General features: G+C 39.4%; 1 protein-coding gene across 7 annotated transcripts in view; it reads right to left on the bottom strand.

The window, feature by feature from the left end:
• Positions 1 to 15,091, bottom strand: part of ctnnd2b (catenin (cadherin-associated protein), delta 2b) — a 151,541-nt gene that overhangs the window by 92,928 nt on the left and 43,522 nt on the right. For 6 of the 7 annotated variants that reach the window (XM_026314351.1, XM_026314349.1, XM_026314352.1 and 3 more), the window contains one exon: positions 11,688 to 11,800. In XM_026314351.1, the coding sequence (XP_026170136.1) occupies positions 11,688 to 11,800 (113 nt within the window). Of the gene's footprint in view, positions 1 to 11,687; positions 11,801 to 14,835; positions 15,010 to 15,091 lie in introns of those variants that run through there. The other variant, XM_026314354.1, reaches the window with a different exon arrangement.

Raw genomic sequence — 15,091 nt, 5'->3', positions numbered from 1 at the left:
CTCATGTTAAGTCAGTGTGTGTTTGCGTGTGTATGCAGAGCAGCAGGTTAAAAGGCTTAACGTGAGAATGCCTCCTCCCTCTCACTCCTCACCTCCTTGCTCATCTTGTTATTCCTTCACTCCCTCTTTTCTCAAACTCCACCCAACTGCTTTGTATACATGTATCCAAATTTACTTCTCTGTCCCCTTTCCAGCTCTGTCATATTTGTCTTTGTTTCTCTCTCCCTCTTGTTTAAGAAGTTTCTCTCACTTTTTTATTTCAAAAATACAAGTCACTTCAAAAACCCTGCTCTAGTACAAGTATTTTTATTTTATTTAAAAGTTATTATTGTTATTAGGATTATTATTATTTCTTTGTAATTTTGGCTCGTCTGATGTCTGAATATTAGTTCAACAGTGAGTAAATTCAATGTGAAAAAATGCACTGGGACTCTGTGACTCTGTCTAGTCACCTGATCTACTGGGAAAGCCCTGTAAAGATCACACTGTATTGAGTGTCTCCTCACTCCCTTTGTCCTCCTCTTCACATTCATCTAATCAGATCAATGCATTGATTTGAGGATGGGTCACACTAAATGGTAGGATTTAAAAAGTAACTCACATGCTCCTTCCTATTTCCTCTTTCTACAAGATCAATAGCAAAAACAGGGATGAATCCACCACTGTCATCATGAAGTGGTCAGTCTTCTGTGGATCAATGAAGGTTTTAAAAATTAACATCTTCTTCACCTCTATGATCAACTACATGCCATCATCTTACTCACTGGAATCCCATATTTCTAAACTGATAAACACATATGTAAGAATTTACATCCAAATGGTAGAGAAAGAGGGATAAATCAGCGGTCAGATAACTTCATGTCAAAGACCTTTACAGTCAGGAAAGAATAAAGAAATCTAAAGATCACAGATTATTCACTGATATACGACTGCTCCACTGTTATACTCTGCCAATATCAAGATATTTATTTTTGCTTTCTATTTAGTTTAATCAAAACTTTTAGAGCCTTTTCAACTTTTGAAAATACCAGACAGTTCACCCAAGCTGTACTCAACATTCCTGGACACTGGCTGAAAGGTAGTGGCCTTTAACTATAAGTCTGTCGGCATTTCATCCTTGCACTGTGACAATATACCCACTCAGAGTGCTGGCATTTAGAGAAGAGCCTGTTATGTGACTCCACATGATGTAGTTGGTGGACATGATAAGGAAAGAACTCTACAATGTCCTTCCAAAGAAAAACTAAAGAACAATCATTAGTGCATCACCATCAGTGAACTGATGTAAATGTAATCTTACCTTCGGAATACATGAATCGCAGTAAATGTAAAGGCTGAGTCAATAATTATGCATCTAAACAATGGAATTGTTAATCGTTTTTTTTTCTGTAGCTTGGTGTTGCAGATCCTGAACAGTGCTCATCATTCTTGGCCTAAAGGCTGAATTTATGTAGATGTAATGGCCTACTTTATAAAAGCCACATGCTGAACTGTTGTTTGCTATTTAGTGACATAGCTCTATAGGAATGGCTGGTCACTTGGTTTAAGAGATCAAGAGTTTAGAGTGTTCATTTATGTGTTTTATTAATATTAACCTTATTTCCTCATTCTTTGGGGGAACACAGGCTCTACTGCAGTGTGTATAAAAAATAGTCATAATAATTTCAAAATGACACCTTTTCTGTTTGTTTTCCCTTACAGGTCTTTCTATACAGCTATGAGCTGCTTCAACAAACAGAGCACTTTACAACTAGTTTTAGTACAATTCATGTTCCTGTTATTGCTACGTGTTTCTCCACGGCTTGGACATCAGCTTGATTATTTACAGACAGACAGCTAGTGTTAGCCACTGTACTGCATAACTAGGGACAGACTGAACAAAACACAAGCTACAAACTGCTCAGTTGACTGCCATGGCTTTGATATCTTGTAACAAAATCAGGAGCATAAATCAGTGTGTGCAAATTAAATTCTCAGTTTGTTACCCTAGTAGATGCAACTGTTCAATTCACAACAATAAATTATGAGAGGTGCCTCGCAGCCAGAGTTGCAAGTTTCAGGGTTTGAACCTGCCAGCCGACCAGTGGCCTTTTGTGTGGAGTCCCATGTTCTTCCTGTATCTGTGTGGGTTTTCTCTTGGTATTCCAGCTCCCCCAGTCCAAGTAATGCAGGTTAGGTTGACTGGGAGCTCTAAATTGTCCGTAGGGGTGAATGTGAGTGTAAGTGCCTGTCATTATCTGTCAACCTCTAGACTGGTAACCTGCCTCTTGCTAAATGTCACCTGGATTAGCTCTAGCCACCACAGGTCCATGTGCAGGATAAGGATTAAAATAATGAATGAGAGGGCAGGAAAATACTCAGAGCACAATAATAAAATTTACAGATTTGATTAATGATATGTGCTTCCAAATTGTGGTCTGTAATCAACCTACAGTGTAAACACTGTACAGCCACACAATATACCAATAAATACCAAAGTTTTCTGTATAAGTTTTTAATTTCCCCACATTTTGTAATAATCCACTAAACAACAGGCTCTCTATAAAACACAGCCTTTGCATAATTTAGAGTGACATAAAACTACAATTGGAGTGAGTACAATTATGTGTCTTAGCAAAGCTCTTTTTCTCTTTCCTCCAACTCAGTTTCTCTTTTCATCCCTCTTCTCTCTGATAATCTTTCTCTGTCCAACCCTTTCACCAGTACTTGGAAGCTTCAAAAATCCAGTCCAGAGTCATATCTAGGGCTGCAGCTCAACTGTACCTCAAAAGACTGCAGTCTGTATCACTATTAAATAAAACACACATTACATTGCTACGCAACAGCAGAGGCTATATATAGTACATGTCTTTTATGACTGAACCATTGGCAGCAAACTGTAGGCTTACAGTGCTGACCATAATTTTCTGTTTGAATTTTGTTCAGCAACACTAGTAGTTAAATGTATCCTTTACATTACTCTGATGAGATGGTATGGGAAAATTGCACAGTATGTATCCTCATATCAGCAATATTGCAGCCATATTTACACAATGTGTCATGTGGACAGTGTATCTGCATCAGAGACTAAGCATCAAATTGGAATCTGTATCAAAATAAGGAAACACACATGTATATAGAGAAAATTGTCCACGATTCAAAATATTACATTAGCAATAACCACACAATACATATTAAAAAATATGTAATACTGCAATACAACATGCAGATAAAACATTTTTTGTGGTTGACTCTTTGACTGTTCTTCATTGAACTATAGTGCATTCTCATTGTCGCAGTGGGATTTAATGGACTACTGGGGATCTTTCTTTGAAAAGAGTTTTTCTGTCTAATGAAAACAGGTAATGGTTTTGCACCCCTCTGCAAACATCTCTATTACGGGGGGCAGAGGGAGAGCCACAGTGGTGTGAGTCTAAACTGGCAGACCTGCACCCTGACAGCTTCTGGGTAATAACCCCCAGCTGGGGTTGTGAGACGGGTCACATTTTCCTGCCAGACAAGCAGTGGTGGATTTCACCGAGTGCTGTTGTTACAAAGCCAATGCTTATGTTTGTGTGTGAGCACACGCACACACACACACACACACACGCACGCACGCACACACACACGCACACACACACACACACACACACACGCACACACACACCCTCACACACACATATACACCACTCAGCAGCCAGAGAAGCAACCACCCATGTACCCAATTAGCAGACTAATGTTGCAAATATGCACAGTCAAAACTGACTAACAGCTTGCCCTGGCATGTGGCTATTCCTTGGCTAGCAAAGTGGACTTGCAGCTGTAGGGCCACCAAATTTAAGATAGCTGTTTTTACTGGATGTGTGCTCACTGTCTGAGGTCCACTTGGATGATCAGATAAAGAGACTGAAGCCCTGAAGCCAGAGTAAAGGTAGAGAGGGACACCAAGAGAGAAAGTATTTCGATTTCGATTTCGATTCCTTTTTGTGTACTTGCACATATTTTGCTAATGTAATTTTAAATAGATAAAATATCAATATCAATATCATATTTGCTCATCAGTGTACACTTTATAACCAATAACGACAAAGTAAAATTTGAAATTTATTAGAAATCCATCCATCCATTATCTATACCCTCTTATTCCTAACCAGGGTCCCAGGGATCTGCACCCACTTATTCCTATTTAGGGTCACAGGGATCTGCTGGAGCCTATCCCAGCTCTCTCTGGGTGAAAGGCAGGGGTCCACCCTGGACAGGTCACCAGTCCATCACAGGGCCACATAGAGACAAACAACCTCACACACTCACACTCACTCCTATGGGCAATTTAGAGTCACCAATCAACCTGACATACATGTTTTTGGACTGTGGGAGGAAACCAGAGTACCTGGAGAAAACCCACACAAGCACAGGGAGAACATGCAGACTCCACACAGAAAGGCCCCTGATGGGTTTCAAACCAGGAAACTTCTTGCTGTGAGGCAACAGTGCTAACCACTGTGCTGTTTATTAGAAATCAAAACGTAAAATATCTCATTAACAAAAAAAATCTAAAATCTTGAGATCCTGTGCCAAACTGAATTAAAGACATAGTTTATACAGGCACATGTGGGTTAGTCTTAACAATTCCACGACAAGCCAGGACAAAAACTGAGCCATGAATTCCAAGAAACTCTCCATAGACCTCCATGATAAAACTGGTGAGGCATAGATCAGAGCAAGAGTATAAAACCATTTCTAAAGCTGTGAGTGTTCCCATGAGCACCATGGCCTCAATAACTGTGAAATAGAAGACGTTTGGAACCACCACAACTCTTCCTACAGTGGGCCATTCAGTCAAACTGATTAGCTGAGTAAGAATGGCTTTGAACAAAAGGCATAATGTATGACAGCTGGCTTAGAATTTGATCAAGGAATATAAGTAAAAAAAAAAGAAATGATGAGACGCAAATTCAAATGTTTGGGAAGAACTCCACGCAATATGTCTAGCAAACCCCGGTCACTGCTCATCACCTGGTCAATTTCATCCTGACAGTGGAGTCTCTGACTCTACTTGAACAGCCCAGCCTAAGCCCAGACTTAACCCCCAAAGAATATCTGTGGAGAGACCTGAAAACTGCAGTTCAAGGATGCTTTTCATCCAGCCTGAAGGGGCTTGAGAAGATCTGCCAAGCCGAACGAGATAATCTGCCTAAATCCAGGTGTGTAGAGACATATGCAAGAAGACTCAAAGCTGCAATTGCTTCCAAAGGGGCTCAACCAACTGAAATACCCACTGAATTTACAAAAGCATTAATTAAGATTGTGTAGACAAGAGATTTCAGTTTTTGTTTTTCAAATAAATTGCAAAAACATGTTTTCATTTTGTCATTGTGACTTTGAACTTAAAGAGTATTGGGTAACAATGACCATAAAATTTAAAACCATAGAATGAAAAAAAACAGTGAAGGGGTCTGAATACTTTCTGTGCTTACTCTCTCATCCCATCTTTCTTGGCCAATCTCAAGCTCAATGTCTTTTATTTGTAAATGTGCGTCTGGGTATGGGTGTTGAATGTGTTTTCATATGTATAAAGAAATCCAACTCAAAAAGCTACATGGCTCCAAATATGAACCTTTTACTGAACGGGTCTAACATCCTATCCTTAGGTCTTGATCAGAAAGGTGGCTGACACTTAAAAAGAGGTCAGATAAAGATAGTGAAGACATACAAAGAACTAAAAAAATATGATAGGACAAGTAGGCAAATAAAACAAGATAATATAAAAGTGATTGAGAGGGAAACAGAATAACAAATTAGAGCCAAAGCTTCCCCTAAGGCAAAATTCAATTTCTTTAGTGAGAGCTGGTAAGAGACAAAACTCTACACATTACACATTTAATCTGACTTTAATGTACACCTTTTATGAAACGTGTAAAACATTCATTAGTAACTTGTTATCCTGTCGATGAGCACGTTGTGGTTATAAGTTTTGTCTAAAATTATGTAGACCCTCATTTTTTTTACCTGCAGAAGCAACCACAAGGCTTGAACGAAAGAATAGAGATGAAAATTGTGGTTAAGTGACAGAGTAGACTAACGGTACAATATTAAAACTGTAAAAACTGTTCTTCACAATTTCTTCTGTTTCTTTCCCCCTCTTCTTTCATCACAGAGCAGAACAACCACCGAAGCATCACTTGCAACCATGACATTTGAGGGTGAAAGCTACTTTAACTGATGTGGAAACATCTGTCATGCTCATCTTTTCACAGACAACAACATTGTCTGGGTTTGACTGATAGAGTGACACACACAGTCATGCGGTGGGGTTGTGCTTTTTGAAGTGATAAAGAAGCAGCATATGCCCTGGCAGACACTGTGACCTGTGGTGACGGATTAACACTGGAAACAAAGGCAGAGCTGAAGAACTCATTAGCACCTCTGAAAGTCTTTATCTTTAACAACACAACAGCAGTGGGTTCTTGAACTGCCAGTGCCTCAGCACACTGCTGCAGTTAACACTCATTCATAATTCACCTTTTCTGTGGTTTAACCCAGTATCTCGCACCACAGTACTAGATTTTTATTAGAATTTCCATATCCAAATGTTAAAGACAAATGAAGTCAACTAGTAAAGACTTTTAACTTAACCCAAAGAAGAATCTGACTTACATGATTAATCTTTTTAATGAGTTTTGTAGATTCCATTTGTTCGACCAAAAACACCTGTATTTCTCAAAATCTTTCTAAAATGTTATTGTTCTCTCCATCCATTTATTTCTCAAGATTCCAACCTTAAGGATGAAACAGAACAAGCATTTCAAAAGCCACTCAGAGCACAGTGCAATAGTCCCATTCTTCAATGTACCTGTGTAGCACAGCCATCCACCGAGGCGTCTGAAAACCCCACACAGCTATTGTTCTGCCACTGGTCATAAAACTGTGGTTTGTCTGGGTGTAGAAATTAGAAGTGCTGCTCAGAAAAATAAGAACAATAAGGCTGTAATTTTTCAAAGAAAAACAATGTACTTTCTTTTCTTCTATATAAGTTTCAAATCTTCTACCTGTATCATATCTTAGAAGCAACTCATAACATTCTTAAGATATTTACTCTCCATATTTTACATTTAATACACTTTATAATGAACTTGGGATAATTGAAAAGAAACAATATCATGTATGACTAAATAAAAAACGCAACAAAACAATTCCTATCTTCTCCAAGCCTAATTTCTCAAGACAGTCTGTTAGAGGCCTTTGTGTCAAGATTTTTGTGTTAATTACTACACTGTGTAACTGGAGGATAGAACATATATTATTATTATTATATTATATATTACTTCTACATACATTAATCCGCCGCAACATTAAATCTGCCTGCTTAATACTGTGTGGGTTCCCCTGTTACCACTAAAATAACTCTGACCCACCAAGGTATGGACTTCACAAGACCTCTGAAAGCATTTTTTAATGTAGTTTGCTGGAAAATAATAAAATAAAAATCTGAAGAATGGAAAACGTGCCTTTTTTTTAATGCTGCTGTTAGATACAGTATTTGACAACTGACAGCGGGAAAGTGTAGCTAGCAGCAGTAACGCTAACCTGACCAAAATGTTCTCTTACTAGTGGCACGTCTCAAACTGGAATACTACAAGAGAGGTGAGCAAAACAACAACATCATCCAACATACAAAAAATTTAAACACATAAATATGTCTCATTTTGCTAATCAAAAACAGGAAACAAAAAGTAAAGGAAGCCAACAAAGATGAGAAAAGTATTTATTTTCTCAAGACAAAATACATTATTCATAAAAGGCTAGCCTATGAGCCTTGGGAGGCAGCAGGAGGTATTTGGTCCGAGGAGGAAGGGGCCGGAGCTGGAGCAATCGCTTGTTGAGGGAGGTGGCCGGGAGATTGAGACCAGGTGGGACGTCTCGCCCTCAGGCGATAATCATGGCTCCCGCGCCCACGCCCTGCCAAAAGGGTGCAAGGCCAAATACGTACACGGTGTGGCGCCTGCCGCGGGTTGTACCGGCCTAAGTGGGCATCCCGAAGAGGTTGGACCAGCTCAGGAGGGACGGGGAGCTTACATCTGTTAGTCGCCGTCATGATGGAGCTCTTGTAACAGCTGAGCCATGTGGCGTAGTAGAGGCGTAGTAGAGGACAGCGTAGGCCGCTCAGGTAGCATACTAGCGGCAGACATTTGCACCGGCTCCCCGGAAGGGAGGGGGTGGGGCGGGGAGATTTCCTGCGAGTGGCGTAGCAAGGAAGCAAAGTCGTCTGACTCTGCATCCAAGGCTAAGTCCAGAATGGGTTCGAGCTCATCATCCTGGCCGGGAGTTTCCTCGGCGGGGAGAGAGAAGGGAGGAACCGTGGCAGCGGAGGGCAGAGCAGAGGGAGGAGGCCTCTCCTCGGTCTGCCAGCACTCTTCAGCGGCAAGGATGAAAAAGTCCACTCTCTGGCGGAGTACCTCGAGGGGCAGCCGCTTGCAGAATGCGCAGTTAGCCCTTGGAGTGAGGGCTCTGCCAGCGTGTTCTGCTCCCATGCAGCCCATGCAGTGGAGGTGCAGGTCATCCCCAAAGATGTAGCCAATACCACACTCGCCGCAGATTCTGGTGTCGCCGCAGTCTGCTGAAGTCATGTTGAAGAAAAGAAAGGGAAGGGCCCGCCCAAACCACCTTCTTATATATGGGAGCTGCGGACACGTGATCACGTGGTGGGCATAAATGAATTTCTCTTCAGTGCGCAGGCGCAAAGAGGGGATATGACTCATAGCGATAGCCCAGAGGGCTGCGCCTAATTAAACGTCTCAAACTGGAATACTACAAGAGCGGTGAGCAAAACAACAACATCATCCAACATACAAAAAATTAAAACACATAAATATGTATCATTTTGCTAATCAAAAACAGGAAACAAAAAGTGAATGGAAGCCAACAAAGATGAGAAAAGTATTCATTTTCTCAAGACAAAATACATTATTCATAAAAGTGGCAACCAACTGCAGCAATTTCAATTTAATTTGATTTCCACAAAGCTGTTAAAAATATTTTTGAAGCTCCTAGGTTATTTTAGTGTGCATAGTGTCAGTAAGTATCATCACAAATGCTACCAAGATAGTGTACTGTAGTGTATATGCCAATTAGTTGTCGTGTTCACCAGGACAAGCAGCGATGAATAAAAACTATTCAGAAGAGCAACAATACTAATGTTACAGAGGTAATTGAACAATAAATCCTACAAGCTCTAGGCACTACTCACCTTCAGCATATTGCGTACGTGTACTTGTTTTGTGTCAAACCATTTGTTCATTTGGTAATTACCTCCAAGTCAAACAAAGTGAATGGTCTATAAAAAGCGATAGAAGGCAGTGTAATCCCCAACACTCACTGTACCTCACTAAATAATGGACCCATCTAATCGAGTTAGCAAGATGGCAGCCTTTATTCCATCTGTGTACAGCTGGGTGATGAAGTGGAAGATGTATTTTTTGGACTCTACACCTCTTCCATCTCCCATGTTGCTGCTGTTTTAAATTGGGGCCCTCAATAAAGCCCTGTGACACCATTGAAGAGCTAAATGCATACACTGGTTAATTGGACTTGTGAATGAATCGGTTTTGGTCCATCTTCCCACTCTTTGTTGGTCCACCCCTCAAATTGAAATGAGAATTACAATGGCAGCAGATGAGTAATTAGTTTGAGACGGATGGAATCCCCACTTGCTTAGTGGAATGAAAGAGGAGAAAAGATGATGAATTGTGTACGTCTGTGAGCGTGAGTCTGTGTTTGTGTGTGTGAGAGAGAGAGAAATGGAGACAGAGGCTTTAATCGTGTTACATTGTCCTGAGAGGCAGGCTAAGTGCATTACCACTATTGTGTCAGGAGTGTTGCTTTCGCATTGGGACTGGTATGTGATGTGTAGAATGTGTTCTTTGGGCTCAGAGCAGAGACGAGGCTCAGGTCCAAACTCAATCAGCAGCAGATAATATGTCAGTCCCTCCACATTGTGTACAGTTTACTTGGTTTCTTCACAAAAAATGAAGGCCCTGAAGAGAACAATGGACTCCTGTGACAGCTGCACGTTGTTGGATTCTTTGTGAGAAGCAATAGCAGTTTTTACTGGACAATAAATATCACATTTTGTTAGCAAAAATGAGGATTTGTTTTTGTGCCAATAGACCTGAGCCAAAATTCATTTTAACTACTGAAAAGCTGCTTTGATCAACCTGAAGAGTAATACTGACAGAGTTGGCACAACTGTGCTGCAAAAGAAAGCAATTTTGTTTTTTACTACTGCATAAAAACAAAAACATATCCTTGGAAATGAGTAAGATTTCAAAGATTAGGTTTGTATATTCCCACTATGACAGATGTCTGTTTCTGGTAATGAGGAACGTGTAAAAAATCTAAAATAAGAGATATGCATATTTTTGGCTGTAACACTTCATATGAGCGTATCTTTGGCCATTTTTCAGGTCACATAATCAGATTAGATTCCCTATAAAATTAAAAGTGTCAGTCTAACATAAGATGTCTTTCAAGTTCAAATCCTTTCAGTGCAAAGGAATCAATTCCTCATACACCTCTCAGCTTAAAGATACATGTAGGTAATGCACTGTTAATAGCTTCAAGATGGCAACTTCATCTCATCAATAAACACTTATCTGCCAGCAAAGTATTGACAGCTTTATATTCTTTCTCAAGGCACAGTACGCACACAAAATTAGCTTTACTAGAGGTGTCAAGTTACAGACTGAAAAAATACTTATTCTAGTTAACTGCTCTCTTTTCTATTCACCTCCTTGTTATTCTGTATGTCTATTTTGGAAAACAAGAAGAGGGATAACATTAGTAATTACAATGTGTTCTTCGGTGAGCTAAAGTAAGCACAATTACTGAAATGAAATCTAAAAAATTTCTCAGTAAAAACTGTTTCTATGTAGTACTGTAAAACTGAAATGTAAATAAAATGGCCTAACATAAAAAATCACTGCCAAACCTAGAAACAAACTACAGCCAGAAAGTTAGCAGCAGTCAACTATGACTTACGTGAAAGGCAAATGCCAACAGAAAGGCTTCAGGTCAAAGGGGGTTCAAATACAGAAACTTCTTGCTGTGAGGCGAGTGTGCTAACCACTGAACCACCATGCTACCCAAGGTCAGTGTTATCTATACCTGTATTATGAAAAAGATTCTGTAACAATTAAATAGAGTCCTGTCCATAATTGATTTTTTTGTTCATATTTAACAATGTCTCACTTAATCTGTAAAATATTACACAAAACACCTCTGAACATGCACTCTTTGATTGCATTATAGCACCCCAGGATCCTGAAGACAACATGTCAGCTGGTAAAAACATGCAAGTGGAAAGTGGTCACCATATTTATCCATCTCTTCAATTCTTCCATGTGTTAACCAAACTTCAACCGATCTTCTACTACATCATTAAGTATTTGGAGAAAATAGAAGGAACATAATATAGCAGCCAAAGGAATGCAGGAGCATTACTCCCCCTAACTTAAGAATCAAAACAACAGTGATTTCAAATTGTGGTTTAAACAACAGAGATGCATTTTGGACACAAATCAAGGAGAGTATCTCTAACAGGACCAGGTGAAGCCAGTCACCCACAAAAGCACAGCTGACAAACACAGGTAAAGTGTACAGAAGAGGATCTGACAGGTGTGAGACACAAACACATGCACTCACAAACACACCTGATGCTAGTCATGCTTCCAGTCTCAGAGCCAAGTTTGCATCTCTCCAGCTGACTGGCAACAATCTGTCGTTCAGCTTCCAGCTCTCGGGTCAGTCGTTCAAACTGCAACTCCTGGAGACAGAGGGAGAGAGAAAGCGGCCGTCAAAAAAATCTGTTTATTTACTGACACAAATTTACAGTCATCCTGAAAATTATTTTGGGTTCTTTGTCAGTGACACATTTTTAATTGTTGTGAAATGAAATCTAGTCTGTGGTGAGGAGACAGGTCAGATACACCGTGTCTGCCAGTTTCACACTGATAATTATTCAGTGAGAAGAGTCTATAATGTCAGAAAACTGTGACAAAGTAAAAATTTGTTATTCTGACACTAGGATACTTGGAATAGGGGAAGTTTGGGAGATTTTTGAGGAGAAGAATTCTGTTATTTTTGTGACATATTGTGGCTGGTTCAGATTAAAGCATTTTGTCTAAAAGTTGCCTGATAAATCATCTCCACACCATCACGTCCTTTAAAGATATAATGTCTAGCTGTAGTGTAGCGCCTCCTGCAGAAACACTGTCATCATACAGCTAGATGTTATTACACATTCAAAAATATGATATATTAAAAAATATGATATATTTTCTATTTAAGTTAAACTCTGAGATTTGCTAAATAAATACAATTTATGCTCAAACTGAAATTGTGCATAAAAGGTAAATAGTGATGTATTCGTGCAAAAATGGTATATTCAATTTTTGTTAGTTTTATTTTTTCCAAGGTTAGCTTGTAACAATTGTTACAAGTCTAATTCACCAAAACCCTATACAACATACAAACTTAACCTATACATTTTTTGTGGTATCTGGTCACTAGCCTAATCTATGCCTTTACACTGCACTGTACACTTGCCTATGCCTATACACTTTACACTGTCGGAGCTACTTCAAACTGCTTGAGTCACAAATAACTCACACTTCCCATTTAAGAAAAAAATCTGTTTGTATAGTTTTTGCATGAGGAACACTGTCTTTATGCTTAATTTATGCTGTTCAATGTGTGCTGCATAACCACTAATTAGCTGATCACACACAAACAAACAAACAGCTGATTATAGTATTTGTGTTGGCTGCTGTGATCATTATAGCTGATTAAACATAACTGATTTTTACCCATTTATGCAAAAAAAAAAAACAATAATAATAATCCAAGTGGATTGTGGATTGTTTCAAATCAATGTAAGAACATAAAGTGCCTGCACACCAGAGAACTGGTTCTAAAATCATGATTAGATCTTAAATTGTCTTGTGACAATTTTCCAGTAAGTTACCAGACAATAAAAATGATGGAATTATAATAAATCATGTACTGTACAATCAATTAGTGTTCCCCAGACAGCATTTGAATACAAAGAAGCTATTCTGAAAGAGAGCTCATATAAATGATTTAAAAATTTCTGATCTGTAGGTGAGTGGAAATTGATATATTTCATTTGGCTTGATGTTCAACTACATTGCAAATGTCCTGTTGCACATTAGTGCAGGTTCCAGCAGCTTCCATCTACTGTACTTACATCTAGAAAACAAACTCTATGTCATTAAAAGTGAAAAAGAAGTTAGACTTCTCTGTTTGCAGACAAATATGAGAGAAGCATATTTCCCAGTATGAAAGAACACTATTTACAATTACACAATGCTCTCCCTCAGAAGTGTTTGGCAGACAATGATCAGAGTACTAGACCATAAGAGCTTAATCAATGATTGTACCTGAAGCAGCTCCAGGCTTAGTGAATCCTTATTATAACAGATTAACAAATGAAATTGCAAATTTCATTGTAATTATGCATCATCTTCTATTTACACAGACTCATACACACATGTATAAACATGCCTGCCATATATGCAAATGTGTGTGAGGCAAATGCAAACATAAATGCAATAGCGTCATGTTGTAGATATATAGTATGGACCTACGAACAGGTTATATAGTTTCATGCTGACTCCATCAAACATTTTGTGCAAGTACCAAATGTCACATACAATGCTCCAGCTGCTCTCATTTAATTAGGCTAAGTAGAAAATTTGTCAATGCTGTACAATCTGTTGATGCTAAAATGCTGTGAAAAAGGGAGTAGCAGACAAAATGTCCCCACTTTTCCAAAATGTCCCCACTCCCATAGTAGTATACTCAAGCTGGTCCTTACAAGCATAGAAGCTCCATCGTACACACACACACAGAGTTGTTAAGTCTCTCAAGTGCAAATACCATTAAGCAGAGACTGCAACATGCAGATTCTTCCCTGTTTACACAATTTTAACATAATGCGTGGATGTGTTCACACTGCACTGCAGATAAAAGTAATGCTATTTGACAGAAATATTAAAAAACAAATAAATAACCCATTCTGTGTTCACTGTATTTACTCAGCTGATAGTAAATCATTCTAAAAACCGCCTACATAAAAGGTGTGTAATAAAACTAGGTAATATCAGTCATCATGTTAAAAGTTATGGCATGAATTCAGCCATCGTTCAGAGGCACACTCATCACTTACAGGATCTTTTGAAAATAAAAGCTGTAATCCTTTGATGCAAACACAGACCGGTCACCTTGCTGCAAAAAGCTACTAGGAAGCTGCAAGAAATGTGATAAGAGAGTTAGGAAGCCCACGTCCGCAGTCCTCATTTACATCTCAAACAACACTGCATGCAAGAAAAAGCACACACTTCCCCCTCTGATCTGATTTTCTGCCGTCAGATCCATCCAAACCCCCTCATCGGCTGATATAAAGAAGAGGAAAACTGTTAAAAAACAACCTACTTTGGGGTAACATCTCCACAGCAGATAAAGGGAAAGATGAAAAGCTTGTGTTCTGTTTTTTTCTCTCAGAGGCTGAGAGGCTAAGCGAGCCGACTAACTAGCTGGATGGTGAGCCGTGAGAATTTGGTTGTAAGGCTTCTTGAAAACAACCAAACAAAAGCGATCTCTCCCCCTTTTTTCCCTATGATCTCTGCTCCCTCCAATTCAGGGCAGACACCTGTTACTGCATGGGAAGACCCTGACCATGATGGAATGTAAGGGGAGAAACGTGTGTGTGTGGGGGGGGGATTAATAAAAAGAGCAAAATTGAGAAAGGGATGACTAGAACATACATAGCACACATACCTTCACATGGACCATACTTCACAGAGATACACAAATGCACAAAGACTCCTGCTTTTCTTTGCTCCAGTCTGGTCAAAACAACACTTCTCCTCCCAACACTCATCTGTCCTGGGTCTGGCCACAGCAAGTGATAGAGAGACAGGAAGAAAGACATGGAGAGCCAGAGAGACAACAAGTGTCACTTGAGCTGGCTGCAGCTCCCCTCTCTCTCTCTGTCTTCCCTCTTCAGGGGCCATGAAACAAAAAACACACACAC

This window comes from Mastacembelus armatus, chromosome 17, assembly GCF_900324485.2.
Source record: "Mastacembelus armatus chromosome 17, fMasArm1.2, whole genome shotgun sequence".
Lineage (NCBI taxonomy): Eukaryota > Metazoa > Chordata > Actinopteri > Synbranchiformes > Mastacembelidae > Mastacembelus > Mastacembelus armatus.
Note: the sequence above shows the minus strand (reverse complement) of the source record. Positions and strands in the feature narration are given on the sequence as shown.